At 36.8% G+C, this 18,448-nt stretch overlaps 1 protein-coding gene across 5 annotated transcripts in view; it reads left to right on the forward strand.

The window, feature by feature from the left end:
• LOC122824250 (cadherin-18) overlaps nt 1-18,448 on the forward strand; it is a 199,553-nt gene that overhangs the window by 135,808 nt on the left and 45,297 nt on the right. For all 5 annotated transcript variants that reach the window (XM_044104627.1, XM_044104625.1, XM_044104626.1 and 2 more), the window contains one exon: nt 2,103-2,222. In XM_044104627.1, the coding sequence (XP_043960562.1) occupies nt 2,103-2,222 (120 nt within the window). The remainder of the gene's footprint in view (nt 1-2,102; nt 2,223-18,448) is intronic.

Below are 18,448 nucleotides of genomic sequence, written 5' to 3' on the forward strand. Positions count from 1 at the left end.
TTTAATGAGGTGAAAAGTTGATTATGATGCACCAGGGTTTTTCCTCATACCTCCTTCTTTTATGTTGCTTTATTTTTGAGTAATAGTTTATAAAAACAGGCACATAGAACATTGAGTTGAATGACTACAAACCCTTTATCATTATCATCATGTTGGCTCTAAATATAAAGCACTATGGCTGATTGCACATTGCCATTTAAACCTGTAGTATGTAACATTTATAAACAATGCTTCTTTTTTCACATATATAAGACTTTAACAGATAACCTGTCAAAAAAATCAAGCTCCTCCCTGTGGTCTGAAGAAATGCACCACTCCTGGTCAGAAACAACCAATCAGAGCCAGGAGGAAGGCCTTAGTGCTGGCAATCATGTTCATGTACACGCTGCACCTGAAACAACTTACTGTTCCAGAAAAACCATTTATCCACTGTCATCGTGACCATGCTAACTAGCTGTAGCGTAGCAGAGGAAGGGTGTGAGTAGTGCATACACAGGGTAATTAGCAGTGCTAAGACCCACCTCCTGGCTCTGATTGGTTGTTTCTCATCATGTATTTCTGTTGATGGCATTAGGATCACTTGGAGTAAACTGAGGACCTTGATTTTTTTTCACAATCATAGCAACAGTTTTAACAATTTTGTAAAAACATATTGTCTCTAAAGGTTATTTACTTCAGCTTTAAGTGTAAGTGTGAATATCTAATGAATGCACTGTTATGCAACCTGCACAGATACTGTTAATTAAAGATGAATTCATAAAAGCAGGAGTAAGCTGTCTGTGTTAAATATTGGATTCTAACTTTTATTCATTTAGAACAAATTTAGATTGCAAAGCAATAAAGGAGTTGATGATTTCCACTAAAACCATCCCTGCATGATTGCTTGCATTCGCAGCTAACCAGCATGCTGTGCACTGTTTATGATTTATGGTGGCTGCCAATGCACTCTGCTCCACCGGGTAACTGAAAAAAGGGAAAGAAATCACATGTGTTAGGACTCAGAGGAGTTTCACTGTGTAATTTCCAAAGAAGCTCAGGAAAGCAAGGCGAGAGTCCAGGCAGCTGCATGATGCATCATGCAGCTTACGTCAAATCACACTGTAGTGCTTCCATATATAAATACAGCAGTGCATCAAATAAGCCAGTTGTGCAATTACAGCACACTCATCATGTGATTAAAAGGGGTCAATGAAGCCTGTAATGCCATGTGAGCAACACTTGGTGTGTAAAATTGAACCTCAATTGCTTTTACAATGAGCTGCTAAACAAAAGGTCAGCATTAGTTCAGCTTTTTAATCACTTGTCTTTGTTTTATGGAGCTTTTTTAAATCCTAAATGTAATTGTACTCATAATATTTTCTCAGTTGAAAAAGGCTATTAAAAACATTCTCAACAACTTGCATGTGATAGAGGTCATGCATAGTATAAAATAGTTATTTAAATGTTCCCATTATATATTCAAAAGCCTTTCTCTTTTTTTAAATAATTTTTTGATCAGATGCGCTGGAGCTGCTGACATACATTCCTTATGGGCTTCTATTTTTTTTGTAGTAATTTTGAGCTTTTAATTTCATCTGGTTTTTTTGTCCAAGATGAAGTATTATACAGCAAAAATCTGCAATAATTTTTTATTTTAAACAAAATCATGCATTCTGCATCATGCATGATGCATGATGCAAAATCATCAAACTACTAGTTTGACAATTTTTCATAAGCTCTGACTATTTAATATATATTTTTTCTGTGCACATTGTATCTCCACCACAGTCTCATTGCAGGCATCAATGAACCTCAGAAGATTTTTTCCAGCCATATGTTAACCAGTGTTGAAACATGCTAAATCAGCATGTTTGCTGATTAGCTCCTTGTTTCTTTACATTACACAGGGTGACTTTGTTTAAAGTCTGACTAGTATTTAAACTATTCTTCTCTCTCCAGCCATGTGACCTTAAATCTTCTGGGATCTTAATGTTCTAGATGTGGTTGCTAGGAGATTTCAAACCAATGCACAATTATACACGAGTGCTACTACATTGCCATTAGAAAACCTTTTACAGAGAAAGCAGGAAATCACTTTTGCTTCTCTTTCCTTCTATTTTTAGGTACGTCCGTGTTGCAAGTCACAGCGACAGATGCTGACGACCCAACCTACGGAAACAGCGCCAGGATAGTCTACAGTATTTTACAAGGACAGCCATATTTCTCAGTGGACCCCAAAACAGGTGCAGTATTCCTGCTTGCTGGGAATAAAATATTGCAGTAAACGCCTATTTGCATAGCAGCACTAAAAGCAACGTCCAAAAGTATTATCACCTTTGAATTTCTTTACATCTTGGAAACTACAAACCTGAATGTTTTTACTGTTCACTGACAAAAGCAACAGGTGACTTTCAAAAATGTTTCTGACATTCTGACATTTTTTATTCAGCCCCTGTTACTCTGATGATTCTCAATATAATCCAATGAACAGCAAAGGGGCTGGTGGAACAATATGCAGATGAGATAATTATTAGTTTGCTATCTAGAAATCTGGAAAATTTGCCTTTTCAGAGATTTTTCAGTATATAAAATATTCAGAAGAAAAAGCATTTTGACTGCTGATTAACTAAGTGCAAAGCTACTTGACATGCTCCTGGTTAGCATTTGCAAATCAGACAATCTAGTGGATTGAATGCAGGAGCAGAAATAAGGAAAACTGCAAATATTAAATTCTGTGGTAGTGAATCTACCACTACCACAGTTTCCAACATGGACATTGTGTATATTAAGTGTTTTAACTTAAAATAGGCAGTTCTAGTTGTTTTTAGAGGAGGTCTCAAGGTAGCTGATGGAAGATGACTCTTGACTCCCTCTTGACAATACAATGTCTACTGAACATTGTATTGTTCTAACATCTAAATGGTAGTAAAATACAACATAGACTGTTGTTGTAATGCAGTGTTTCTCAAATAGTGGGGCGCGCCCCACTATTTGAACGCGCCCCCCTCCATCAAGGGGGGCGCGTTTGACCTCGGGGAACATGCTTTTTTATTTTTTTATTTTGATTTTTTTGACTGTCCTAGAATAAAGTGCAATTGCACCTCCACTACATTAGGGGGCAGTGGCGCTCTCATTGGCAGAGTGTGCGCAGGGAGCATTTGCTCGGTGGTGTAGGGGTTTGCGCCTTTGCACATAGTATGAGTATGAAGTGTAGACACGAAGTGTAGCAGACCCTCAAGTGACACCATGGAAAAATATTTAACAGGAATTAGAAGACAGGCGAAGAGAGACGGAGATAAAGAGACAAACGAAAGTCTTCCTAAAGCTAAGACGAAGCGTATGTAGCGTTTGGCTTCACTGTGACTACGGTGGGAGACGAAGAAAGACCGGTGTGCTTACTGTTGGCAGCGGACAGCATGAAGCCAAATAAATTAAGGCGTCACTTAAATACATTACACCCCAATCACGCTGATTGGGGTGTAATGTATTTAATGTGTATTGTAATGTAGCCATTAATCCAGACATCATCTTTGATTTAAAAAAATCAGCACAGATTATTTTATATATTTTTGTTTTGCAGGTTAAAGTTTTTTTAAATATTGTGCTCCTGAGTTAATGTTGGTGATCAGTTTAAATGCATTGTTATTTATCGATTTTATGTAATTTTATTTTTCAGTATCATATGGTTTGACATGGTCAGTCAAAAAATGTTAATAGTTTAATCAAGGATTTCATTTTATTTTTGAATTTCAGATGCACTTTAAATCTTTTCTGTTACAGTTAATAAAACTATTATTTGTGGTAAGTCGATCCATATTTCTTTCTTTTTATATTCTCTTATATGTTAATAAGTATGCAGTGTTATGCAGAGGTGTACTTATAACAGTTTTATTGACAGTGATACTATTAATAGTCACAGGGGCTTGGGGGGGGCGCGAGATGTTTTCTTCTTCCTAGGGGGGGCATGACAGAAAATAATTGAGAAGCACTGTTGTAATGTAACCCAGTGAGGAAAAGCCTTGGGTAAAAATGCTCCTGCAAGGTATCATACAATTATTGCTGTCTAACTCTTAAAATGTAAGAAATCTTTCCGGTGCTATTTTCACCACATCTGACATCATAAATGTTAAAGCTACATAGTGCAGTTATGGCTGAGTCACAGAACTGCTTTATTGTGTAGCACGCAAACCTCACTGTGGACCATAAGTAAGTTCTCTTGGGACTGTACAGATATTTGCAGAACTCTCTCTAGAAAGCCATTGTTTCCTGCTCAGCGGTGCTCAGTCTTTTAAAGTTCATCCTTTGTTTGAGAGGCCTCTTCTATAATCCATTAAACATTAATAAGTCTTCTAAGGTACAAGACATATAACTTTTATACGATGTAAAAAATGCAACATTTTCTGCGTGTATACGTCTTTTTTATTTCTTATCTCTCTGAACCTTACACGGTCATTTGTCCTGCGGCTGCTCATGCATCTAAAGTTTGCATTGCTTTGCCTCTTCTGCTGCTGCTGTTGGGTAACCTGAACAACTCGTCTCTTGTATGAGTTGATTCATTGCCATCTGGGACACACTGCCACCTCCGTAGAGACCGTACCGCCCACGTGAAACTGGGATTTTCATGCTGAATGAGCAATACAAATGAACAGCTGTACATTTTGACTTTACCATGAGGAAAAAAAGACTATTGGGAATTAATGAAACAATTCCACGGTGGCAGATTTTAGAGTGAATACATCTCTTGTTTTTTGTTATTGCAGTGTAAACCCAATGTTTTCACACACATATTGTTCACTTTAAAATCCCATGCTTTGAGTCCTGTTGAGGCACTTTCAATTGATACATTTCAAACAGTACATTTAGTTCAGTTCATTATTCAGATTAATTTAAAAAGTTTTGTTTCTAAGGAAACCCAGCTGACTATCAAGTTTTTGGTTTTTTGACAAAGTTATTAATTAAACATTTTTGTGACTTGATGTAACATATTTCTAAAATATTAAACTTACAAAGATCACAAAGTTTGGATGGATGGATGGATGGATGGATGGATGGATGGATGGATGGATGGATGGATGGATGGATGGATGGATGGATGGATGGATGGATGGTTGGATGGATGGATGGATGGATGGATGGATGGATGGATGGATGGATGGATGGATGGATGGATGGATGGATGGATGGTTGGATGGATGGTTGGATGATAGTTGGATTCAACATTTAGATAGGACAGTATATCAGAATCTAAACTGTTTTTGCTTTGTGGATATTGTTGTCACTAAGCCTGTCACAATCAGCAATAAATCAATTAATTGCATGATAAATCAAAATGAGCTCAATAATATCCATTTCCATGATTTATCATTTTTCTCTTTTCTATCACTTTTTCTACCAAACCCTGGATAATAAGAGTCTTCACTCTGGTGCTTTGGTCTCAACCAGCCCTGTTTTTGTTTACAGACACTTTATTTATTTGTTGCTTCTGTTGCTTTTTTCATTTATTTTGGAGATTTAAAATGTCCTCCAGGTCCAGTGTTAAACGTTCATGTGTACTTGCACTCTTATGCCTTTATTATATTACTCCTAAATGGTTTCAGAACAACAATATTAATATTGTCCTTGAAGTTATTGCAATAACTTCAACAACAATTTATCACCCAGCAAAATTTGTTATTGTGACAAGCTGAATTGTAACCTGATGTTTTTTTAATCATTCTTTATGGAGATAAAAGGTTGACAGGTGCAGTTTTTCCTTCTGTTTGACCATAAACAGAGTCCTTCTGGATGAATCAGATGCCTCACTTTGCCTGAGCTGACTCTGCAGCTTGTCTGAGTTCTAATTGGGCGTGGGGCGTGCAGAGGATAGGGATGTGATGGAAGGCCTCAGCCAGTTTCTTTCTCCACACAGCACTATTCCACCCACACATATTAATTTATACAAGTAGGCTGCTGCCTTTTTTTGTCACCGGCACACCGGCCTTGTCTCTAAAATTAGCACCTGGACTCCTGTTGGTCAGCGGAGGACGCACACATGCAGCGAGCTGCACTTTGATTTGATGGTTTACACGCTCGGCTCAGGTATTAAAGCAGTTGTGTTGGCGCACTGCCACGTTCCGGCCTCCCGCCGGAGAGATGAAGCCACTTCTGCAGATGTCTTGCGGTGCATTAGCACGCTTACACGTCCTCACATCCTCCTCTACTCGGTGCCCATTATGCTTAACCTGCAAAGACACATTCATGGGAAATTCACAAGCTATTGAGGGGGAGTTATATGAGTGCTCACACATGCAGCATATTCCCCTCTGAGCAAAGGTTGGCATCCTGACATAGAAGTGACTGGAGATTATTTAAGCACAGAAGGTAATCATGGCATTTGGCACACACAGATGGTGCTGAAGAAAGACATAAGGGATTGCCTCGGACTTGACCCAAATCCTCAGCAGGAGTCAAAGTGACCGCTTTCACTCAGTTTTGTTTCTCCTGCCTTGGTTGGTGTGATAACATCCCTTCAGATCTGAGAATGACTGGAGAAACAGACGTGTCTGACTGCTGACAAGTTGCATAAAATGGCTAAGATCTTTTCAACCTGGGAAGATGTCACAAATAGAGATAAAGTTATCTCCAAAGCAATCATGAGCGTTTATTACAGCTTTGGAAATGCTCACTAAATATGGCTTTAATATCCGTAATGGCTTGCAGCTGCTTTCTGAAGTTAAGCTATTGCAACTAAGAGCTGATGCAAATGCTGATATAACTCTGATTCATTCTTCAGTTTACATATGTTAGCTTTTCAACTATTTAGGCTCATAACTCGGAGTAGTTGGAAATAAAAATTCAACATATCTGTCTTGAATTTGTACCAAAACATGCTAATTCTCGCATTGCAAAAGCAAAATACGCCCAAGCGTCTTGCGAGGTGGAATTTCGTTCAAGTGTGTTTTGTTTTTACTTTGCTCCTGCTCTGAGCAGTCCATGTGTGTTGGGATCAAGGGTGTTAACTTTAATGTTCTTCATCATCTGGACGGAATATATTAGTTTTTTGTATGGAGTTACTTTCTTCATTTATTTATTTTTTCAAATTTTTTCATCATTGTCCATACAGTCAGTTTCAAGCATCTGGTTTGTTGAAGGGATGAAGGAATCTTGATAGTCCAGACAGCACTGAATAGTGTGAGAATAATCCATGTTATTGTTGGGTCATTGCGTTGTCGTGCAGTTTTTCAACGTGTCCTAAAAATCTTTGGCAGGTTTTGTTTGCTACAGTATAAGCTGCATGATAAGGCGATGCTGCAGCATATTTTCTGGCATCATGTCAGCCAACATTACTATTGCACAAGGCAGATAGACTATAGTGTGAAAATCCCTGAAGTTATAAACTGTAAAGCTTTTTTCCTTTTTACTGCACAACAGTGGACATGTGGAATCTCTACTGAAGCTTACACCTGTTATGGTCACCCTATAAATAAAATTAACATACAAAACAGCTTAATCCCTGGCAGAAACGTTGAACTGTTTAATCAGAATTGATTTTGTGTGTGTGGACGGGGCCTGTCCCTGTAGAGCCATTCTTCCCTCTGCATGTCCCAGGCAAGGCATATGTTTTAATTATGCCTTGCCTCATGTACACATTGCTTTGCATACAGTGTCTCCAGGTTGACTGTCAAGGCTGTTGACTTAGCTGTCCATGTGGATGCATTCATTTACATTGCAAACACTTGGTGTTTGTTTTTTGTTAAATGAATTGCACCCATATATGTATGAGGCAGCAAGCATCATTAAAAACTTTTTTTTTTCTTTCCTCCTGCTACATGCTGGCATGCACAGGGTTAGGATTAATGCTGCACTATCACCTGCTCAAGGTGAATTTCTTTTTTGTTTTGTTCCCAGTGCATCCCAGAAACCAGCTGCAGTCAAGGTTGCAACGTTTTTATGTTCATTTCAAGCACCTGTCTGCACCCAGATATTCATGCACACTTTCCTTTCTGGATGTTGTGAAATGACAAAATATTGTAAGGGAACTTGCTCAATGCCATTTTAAAACACTGTATATACTGAATATATTTTCTCACACTTGCTGCAAATTAGAGCCCATGGAATAAAAAGGTTTCACATTCAGTCAGTGTTTTTAGAAAGTTCAGAAAATAAACAAAGACAATCTTTGAAAGAAATTGGACCAAAATGGTATTTTTGTTCATAATTGTTTGTAGCAGCGGTGAATTGTGAAATCAAATGATGTGCCCATTATCTATTGTTTGAAATAAAAAATATGTTTTTAGAATGCATTGAGCTAATACTAATTTGTGCCTCAGTTTGATTTGCAGACATTAATTGTGTAACAGTTAAATAAGCCTATTTGCTAAATCAAAGGCTAATTCTTTTAGACGTTTGACATCTCAAAGTCACTTACAGATGTGCTAAAGGGTGAGAAGAAATGAGTTCATACTTCTTTATAATGACAACTGAAATCACACGGAGGCGTTTTCTCATCCCTACAAGAAAAAGAACCGAAAGCATGATGGAATCACAACTGACAGGACTGTGATGCTTTCATCTAAAATGCATAAAAAGCCGGAAACTTGGGATTCGATTGAATTTGTTATGGACCTAAGTGAAGGTGGCACAGACCTTAAGCTGGTGTGTAGCCAGTGTTGCTTGTATTGGAAATTATTGAAGAGCTGATGGGGGAAAAGTTTAGTCCTATGACTGGGAGAAGCTGTAACACAAGACTGTCAGAACAAATACAGCTGTGGACTTTTAAAAAACAATTTATGCTGGCATCTCTTCACTGCAGGAAGCATTCACAATATGTAAGCCACTCCATTGATGTCCATTTTATATATATACACCTACACATTCGGGTTAGGGTTAGGGTTAGAAACTCCATTCAGGAAGACGCCTGGTCCAGATTCAAACCCAGGACTTTTCCTTTCAAAACTGCTGTGATTCTTTATAACAGATTCAACAATTTATGTGAAAAATTACTCACACTTTTTTATTCCTGATTTTAAAAATGTACATAAAAGAAGTTTAGATCAATTGCTTTCTATTTTCTTTCTCCAGATTACATATATTTTTCTTTTTATCTCTTCTTGATGAAATAGCTCACGTATTTACACAGACATCAGCTCCTGAGAAAATTTTTTTATTTGATCAAATTTGTTATGAAAATACAAGTACTTTGAACATTTTTATATGAAAAGGAAGGCCTCACTTCGGACATCCCTGTTCAAAAAGAAGAAATTTGTCCTAAAAGGGACCTACTATCGACAAAACGTTTGTGCAATTCAGCCCAAGTTGCAAACTTTTCTCTCTCCTCTGCTAATGAATAAACATGTAAAGTGCTTGAAGATGTTAAACTACTTCAGGGGGAGTCAGCCTTGCAACTTGATGAAACATCATCATCTGTATTAGAAAAGGGGACTGAACAGGATTTGGTCTTTTCTGCAGTCCTTGCATAAATCAGGTGTCCCCACACCTAAAAAGAAAGCTCACTCAGGAAACACACTGATTTGCACAAATGTGAAAATGCACTGTGTCAGCACTGCGCTTCAAATGGCTGCAGCTAAATTCACAGAAAAATAAAAACAAAAACTAATCACTATAACTGGCCAAACTGGTGACATGTAATCACCAGCGAGTCAACAAAAAACACCGAGAGCCGTGATGGCAAGATGCTCACATGAAACCACAGCCACCCTGACAGACAGATTAGCTGCACTTCTCTGCAGCAGGTGCAGCTGATTGTTGGCGCCTGATTAGAGCCCGGTACTGTGACTCGGGTCCAATCAGTCATGCTGGTAGGCAGGATGTGGTGCGAGCGAAGGCAGCGGTCCTGAACGTCGGTTTGCACATGCTGATTTGCATTCGTGAAAGACTCCCAAAAACCCGACTGGGGAAGAGAAAAGTGGGCGAGGCAGAGCAGGGAACTCAACTCCTTCAGTCAGTGTTAATGAACAGTTGCAGACATCACCATTAAAGCTCACCAGTTTCTGTGTTTTGCTGCCTGAACTCTATGTGCTACATTTGAAACCACGTCAACTTACATTGTATGAAAAAAAGCAAGCATTGTTGGATATACTGTAAGAAAACGTCCCAAATAAACATTCCTTGTGTGACATCATGGACGCAAAGAAATCAGTGAACATGTCAGGAAGAGAACCAAAGAGTCGTGTGAAAACCCTGGAGCTGGGAAGAGGGTCCCAGACAGGATGTGGCCATTGCTCAAAAAGCAACACAAAAAAGACTCTTACAACAACTCCATTTATGGAAAAACCCCAGAAATTTGGAAAAGCAAAATACTGCAGTGTAATAAAACATAAATTAAATTGTTTTGTCATATAGCAAACTCCTGCCTATTCACAATTTGATTTCTCTGTGGAACATAACACCAAATTATTTACCGAACTTTAAAAAAAAAAAAAAAATCATTCTGTAGAGCAAAGCTAGAATATCCAAAAGAAAAAGCAGCTTGGGAAGGTGGAATAAAAAAGGTGCAATGCTACTTGACATGCTGTTGGCTGGCGTTGCAAAGCAGTCAATCTGGGATTGCTGTTTGTTTTCCTTAGGAATCCTCGTTGGAAAGTAAATCAAATCATTTTGTTTACTTCATTTGGTGCTTAACTTTTAAACAGCACAAAAAACACCAAATATTGCTCAGTATTTGGTCCAGTTTCTAGTGCAAATATCTTAGTATACTTGAAATAAGACTAAACTGACATACATGTAACTTTTCAGCGAAATATTGGAGCTTGTTTTAAGTCATTACTTCCTTGATATTGAAGAAAAATTGCTAGTTCCTCTAGCAAATTATTTCACTTTTAACAAGGCATTTTTTCCTTGCTCAGGTGAAATAATCGGTCAGTAGAAATAATAGTTTTTTGATTTCTTTGCATTTTCATTCAAGGTAGTTGAATGAATATACATTCATTTTGGATGAAGATCCTTAAACCTGCTGCCTGCAGCACATGTTGAGGCTCATCGTGAAGCAAGAGGAGATCAGTGAATTAGTGAGGAGCAATGAATGCAAACCAGTACAGAGGAAATATTGTATTTGGAAATACAACCAAGCTGTTGTTGCAAGATTAGTGGCATTCAAACTTTGTTCAACAACATTCACTGCAGAGGATTTACTTGATTACATGGTTTGCACATCTCAAAACTGCAAGCCAGCGGAATTTGGTAAAGCACTTTCTATATCTCAGCTGAAAGCACATCTGAGACGTGGTGCTGCATTCATCCTTTTTATAGTTTGGCCATAACTCCTGTCTTCCCCTTCACTACTGTGCATCTGTCACTTACCCGCCGAGACATCAAGGCTTTTCCTCTCAAGACTCACGCTTGAATGCCCCTTAAACGCGCTTCACATCTCTACTCCATCACACACAAACGCATGCAAAGACTCTCTACATTACCAAAGCCCAGAGTCCCCTTTGAATCCTAAATAGGCTAATTTCACTGCTGATCTGGGATTTGTGAGTGTTTGAGTTTATTGAAGGAGCTGACACAGATCAGGATGTTTCTGCACTTAGTGAATTAATCGTTTGCTCTGGTTAAATCAAGAAAAATCTTTCCCGACGCCAGTCATTGGTGATGTAGTCCAAGCAGTTCCTTCCAAGACTTATTACTGCCAAAAAGAAATATTTTACCCCTTACAGGTTTATTTTGTTTTAAAATTTTAATCACATCAGCACTTTCAAATTCTAAAATAAATAATCATAATCACAATCAACCTGGCTTGAATTACATGGTAATTACACTTTGGATAGGCAACTGAACCTTGTTTCTGCACTTTGTACATGAAATGTTCTTTTGATTTTGTCTGATCTGAAATCCTAACTCAGATCAAATTTTCTCTGGAGTCATTTATAGATTATTTATGGATTAACATAACTGCATGTGCAAGATTGTCATTTTATTTATTTATTTTCAGTCATTTGAAATACTTACATCACTCTTAGGTATATGTACGTATTTCACCAATTGTAATGCTTATTATATTTGTATTATTAATATTTAACACCAAGCTTGATAACTAATAAATGATTTATTTCATCCGACATTTTTCCCCTCAAACTCCAACTGTACTCACATGAAGACTGTATTAGATGAGCCAAAAGACCAAGATTCCTAGAGCTGGAGATTGAAGAGTGCTTTAGTAATCTCCTATAATCCTTTTTGTTCACTTGGGAGATTGTTCTCCTTTAGAAGTTTCCCGCCAGACAAAGAGGTGGATAGTGCGATAGTATCGACTATAATAGACTGAGGAGGTTGAGGAAAAGGCTAACCACCTCACCGTGTCAGATGAGGCCAGGTTCAGGGAAGTCGGCTCTTTCTCAATTATTTTCTGAATTAACGGACGGGCACCGTAGAGATTTAGGAGAGACGGTCTGAGGCGATACAGCTCAGAGTTGAGCTGGGAAGAGAGATCAGAGGTCTGATCTTTGTGTCAGAACATTGATGTGTGTTTCCTGCTTCCTTCCTAAGAATGCCCCAGTGACTTTTTCAGTCTTGGAAGATAATTTGATTTAAGAATGAAGAGGCTGCAGTGAAAACTTTGCCACCAAATCTTGATGACATTTTTACTGTGTTAAAAGTATTCAAACCCCTTGAACTTCAGTGTCATTTTCATTTTCTGTGGCACACCAACACCAATCAATCTTTTTTTTTTTTTTTTTTTTAAGGGTGAAAGGTGCTTTTGTATTCAGACCCCTGAGTCAATACTTTATACAACCACTGCTTACTGCAATTACAGCTACAAGTCCTTTCAGTTATGGCTCTTCCAGCTTTGCACAGCTAAAGCCTGAATTATCTGATTACACTGCAAAAACACAAAATCTTATCAAATATGTTTGGTTCACTTGAAATAAGACAAAACTGTCTTACAAGTCAATATTCCTTACATATTGATGAAAAGTATGAGCTCCACTGGGAGAATGTTTCACTGGTAAAATGGGGAAATGTTTTAATGTATTTTAGTGAAAATTATTTAAAACGAGCTCCTATATCTAACTGAAAAGTTTCCTGTAAGTTAGTTTTGTCTTATTTCAAGTGTATTAAGATATTTGCACTAGAAACCAGATGAAAATATTTCATAATATTTTGTGTTATTCCTCTTTGGGAAGCCTAAATAAACTGGGTTTTTTTTTTCAAAATCATTGAATACAATAGTAATATTGCAATATGATATAGTTTATTACATCCAGTATGTTGGATTTAATTTAACTGCAGTGGATTCTTATACTTGACACATAAAACTGTACCAAACACATTAAAGATGACAGAGAGTGTTGCCAAGTTCAGAATCATAGATGTGCAAGAATATAATATGACCACCTCATAGTATTTTTTTACTTTTTGTTTGTTGCAACCCTTGTTTTGGGAAATGTGCAGTTTAACGCATCCACCTCACAAACCAAAGAAGGTAGATTTGAGTCTCATCTAATGAGAGAAACTTCTTCCACATTTTTATTGATGACTAGCTTGTGGGGTTTTCTTCTCGCAATGTTTTCCTCTGAATCCAAAACTCTTGGACGTCCCGTCAATAGACTTTCCCGCCTGCGATGTTATTGGTTTAATCTCTAATTTGAGCATCTCCTCATCTTTCTCCCTGACCTGCTGTGCTGCTTGACCTTCTTGATGCCGATCTTCTATATCCTGAATGTACATTTTGGGATTCAATATGGAAAAAAGTCTGAAAGATCTTAAAGGTTTGAAAACCTTTGCAAAAGACTATTTGTCTTACTTTGTGTGACTCACAGTTGGTCATTCTCACTGCTCAAAATTATCGTAGCCACAGAAAGAAAATCTCATATTTTTTTTCTGTATGTGCTTATTGGTTTGGTTCCAGCTGTGAAATATTGTTCAGGAATGTCACACCTTTATGAACAAAGAGGTAATATGAAATTTGAAAGGTCAGGTCATCCGTCTTGGTGTGGATTTTACTCAAAAACTTTGACCACTTTCCAAGTAATGTGTCTCAAGGACTTAAGGTCAAATGTTGCTAAGGCAGAGGGTAATAACAAGGGCGTTCGCAGGGCTTGTATCATTACAGGAAAGTTGTTAGCAGCACTTTGATTAGTTTTTGGAACAAAGAACAACAGCAGATCCCTGCTGAGACCTGGCATTTCAGCAGAACATTTTGACGACAATAAGCTACTCGGGTTGCGAGTCTTGAAAATGTTTAGTTGAACGTGTATTTTCATTTCCTGTGGGAGTAGGAAAAAAACTGCATTGTATTATATAAAGCATTGCATCTTTTCCTTTTCTTAGAACCCATTACCCTTTCAGTCTGCCATGCTCTGCAGTTTATCAAAGTCTTAAACGTATGACAGAATTTCATGATGTCTTTTCACATTATTGAACTTTACCAACTCCAGCAGTAAAAAGTTGCTTTTTAGAACATGTAGTTTCTGTATACGTCGTTGAAAGATGGGTTGTGTCTTCAGACTTTCCTTCTGTAAGCCAATGGAATCCAAATTTGTATTCAATATTAATGAATTATTGACTTAAAATAAGCTCCTATGTCTTGATGAAAAGTTACCGTACTTATAAGTTTCAAATGTACTCTGATATTTACACTGGACACTAGACCAAAGTTAGTTGGTAACATTTTATGTTTTTCCAGTATATGTCCACATCATTCAGGGTACTATGCCATTTTCATTATGTTCTAGAAACATAACGAAAATGAAATCTAAAAAAAGTTTTATGTCTTATCCTCTGCTCAGATTTAAGGTTCCTCTCTGGATGGAGCATTTCTGACTTTTCCTTGGCTGCTTCTTGTCTTGGATCCTTTATGTGATATTCATTAACAGAATTTTAGGGTATAGCTGTAAAAATTAGGATGTCTGATTTGGAAATCTCAAGGTTTTTCTTTAAATATTCTTAGTATTCTGTTTTCTGTTTGTAAGCTTGACCTAAATGCTTGGTAAGTTTGTGTTTGTAAATCAGAAAGTAAAATGGATCTGCAGTTCAACATTTAAAATAAACTACAAAAATGGAGCCAATACAAGATATCAACCATAGTTAGTGAGGATTCTCCTTGTAAGCCAAAGTAAATTAAATTCTGTTATATGCCTAGAAATAAAAGCAGCTTCCTTTGCTGCCCTACTTAAAGCTACATCTTCTCAAGCGGAGGTAATATGCACCGAATGACACCGTGATAGCAGTTGTTACTTTTGAGAGTGGTACTTGAAAATGAACTGCCACCATATAGTTCCATGAACTTTATTAAGAGCGAAAGTGGTTCAACCTATTATTTCTGTATTTTACACAACACAGCCTCTGTTTTTACTTGTGGCCTTGAGGTAGAATTTTATGAATGGAGTGTTTTGACTCATTTTATATTGAAAACTTGTCTTTTTCATCTGCTAAGCTTTAGTCCCCCTTTTTTTTGTAACTGGAATGATCATAAAGAGGATGAATCATTGAGTTCCTTATTCATACCACTACTAATACAAGCGTAAAACATTCTGTTTACTGTTCTCTTGCTGGAATGTCTTCAACTTGACAGGTTTATATTTGAAAGGTTACATTAAAATTGCAAAATCATCTGACAGGTGAGATCTTGATTACAGCTTTCTATGTTTTCTGTTTTGAGAGACCTACATCCACCATGCCATTTAGTCTATATTTTTCCCTTTTTGCTGATCACCTCCTGGTAAATCCAGGTTTACTAGAAGTTGCCTGGATGTCAGCCAGCCTCACTGTGACAGATGATGTGTAACCTCAGATCCCCCAGATCTTAATACTGCTGCCTGCTTGGCTTCTTGACCCACTTTTAATGATTATTCAGCCTGAGGCGAAAGGATTACTTTGTGTCTATAGAGTCCTGAAAGCACAAGAGAGGAAAATGATCTATTGTGTAACACGCCAATGTCTAGCTCTTTTGTGAAGTACAGGAAATAATAAAACTGAATCCATTAACTGCTCAATGTGGTTTGGTGAAATTCAAGCTGCTTGGATTGAAACGGAGTACCATAAAATAGAGTATTTCAAAGTCATCTTAATAAATTTGATGCACTTTCATTTTATTGGGAAAAAAAAGAATAATTGCAAATACTGTAAATGTTTCTGACCCAAACAAGGCCATAAGAATTTTTTTTTTTTTTTTTTATTATTATTTTGACTAACCCATGTTATTATACAAGTGTAGAACTGTGTAGGATTTGAATAATGGTATGAATAACCAACTTGATTTCTCAAATATAACAAACATATTGTCAAAACTGGTAAGGATTGTGGCACAACTACAAACCTACTAAGATATGGCTACCCTCTGAAACTGACAGGCTCGAAAAAGATTAGCGTTAATCAGAAAAAAGCCAAGTTGAATATGAAAACTCTGGAGGACCTGAAGTACTCTACAGCTCAGGAGGGACAACGACTAGTAGTAAGCTCTACTATTACTACTACACACAGAAATCCTTAAGAAATCTTGCTTAAACCTTGCCTTGAAGCTATTCAGCTTATATAGGAGAAAAGGTGGTTGAGTTAAGTGAAACCAAAATGTAGAGAATATTTGTAAAAACCTTTTTTAAACTGTGTGGTTTTTGGTTGTAACATCAGCAGATGTGGAAGAAAAGTTCAAGAAATTTCAAGCTGTATATAAAACATCTGACCATTACTTTTGGGGAACCAGTCATAACATCCCTTTGCAATTTTCTGCTCTTTGAGTTTTAAATATTATGCCTCATCTTTGTTCTATCTAGAGAGATCAATTTATTTGTACAGCACATACCAGTACCAAGGTCGTTCAAAGTGTTTTATTTTATAAAATCACAAAAGTACAAAGTCATAAAAACTTCGTACAGTCACCATAATATTTCAAGATTCTTAGGGCCAAGATAAAGTCACAGAATGTTTGTGATAATTTTTCTGACATAATTATCAACATACCAATAAGAAAAGAGTGATGGTATTTTTTTACACCTTTTAGTGCGCTAACATCCATTTAGCCATTATATCCATTTTTTGATTACCTCAGGGTCTCAATGTTTCTGTATAATCTCTATATCTATTGCAGAACACAAGGTCAGTGGTGACCAGAACGTCCTGGCGCCAGTCAAAAACACAATATATAACAAAAGTGTGAACATATGGATTCTTGTCCTATGTGGTGTTTTTTTTGTGTGCAGAAGCCAAGGCTGTAAATTATGTCTTGTTGGAAGACATAAAGTAACACACATTGACCTTATAAAATCTTGCTGCATCTATGCCCATTTCCTGTCTGGTTACTGCAAATAGAGGCCACTCGTGCCACAAAAACCTTTTTAAAAAGTCAACACAAGGAGCAAACTCATCTTTTGTTTTAGGCTCCTGCTGTGTCGCAGGAACAGTTTCTTTTTAGTCAGCAATGCAACCGTACATCATGTTATGAAGGGTCATGGCTGAGCATCCTGTGTTTTCTGCATGATGAATAAATGTGATAGTGCAAGTACCTCAGGGTGTTACAGTATAATATGATTGAAGATTGCAAAGCATATTTAGATATAATAGAATCGGAAGGAAAAGGCGATCAAGGATCTACAAAATTAAAGATGAAAGAGGCACATTATTACATTCAGTACCTATACAATAAACCTGAAAATTTGGGAGAAAAGAAATATCTATCTTAGTAACACTATTATAGTACACAGAATGTGTACTATAATAAAAAAATATATTTTCATTCGTCATAAAAAGAAAATACACTCACTGTCAATTTGATAGTTTTAGTATATAAATGATCCATTAGCATTCTGTTAAAACCTGAATGTAAAGTTTGAATTTAGTTTTTATTTTTTTATACCAAATTTCTTCTGAAATACAGTAGGCTATTCTTTTGCTGTCACCAGATTTTATTACATTTTAATTCTACAAAAGGCAAAGTTTTTTTTATTGCACATTTCAATAAAGCAAATTAAAGTGATTTGCATGATGAAAACATAAAACAGCAACCAAGCAAGAAACATTACATTGCAGTGGAAAAATAAAGGGAAGTGATGAAAAGATGGAATACAGTTATGGATGAGTTTTATTGACCTTTTTCCAGATTATTTGTTGGTCATATTCTGAGCAGTAACACAATGTTTATCACTGTATAGTAACTTATTCAATAAAGATTATTCAAAAATCAAAGTTTGTGAAAATGTACATCCTAAAACTTGTAGATACATGCAAAATACACAAAGCTCTGTCATATAACCATTTTATTTTGTGTTCATTCTGAATGGTAATTAGTCCAAAACGAACCTTTTAACTTTACCTAGATTCTCTAATGCATGTCCCAGTTTTTTATTCACTCTGTTCTATAACAGAATCTTTTGGGTCAGTTTTTTGTTTCCTTTGTGGGAAGTGTGTGAAATGAGGTTTTAGTCGATCTCAGATACCGTATTTACAAAAAAGTAATTTTATCTTCCTTGACTGTTGTAGTAACTCAGGATTTCTCTTCTTTTGAATGGGAGTTTATATGGGAGCCATACTGTAGTGC

The sequence above is a fragment of the Gambusia affinis genome, linkage group LG21, assembly GCF_019740435.1.
Source record: "Gambusia affinis linkage group LG21, SWU_Gaff_1.0, whole genome shotgun sequence".
Lineage (NCBI taxonomy): Eukaryota > Metazoa > Chordata > Actinopteri > Cyprinodontiformes > Poeciliidae > Gambusia > Gambusia affinis.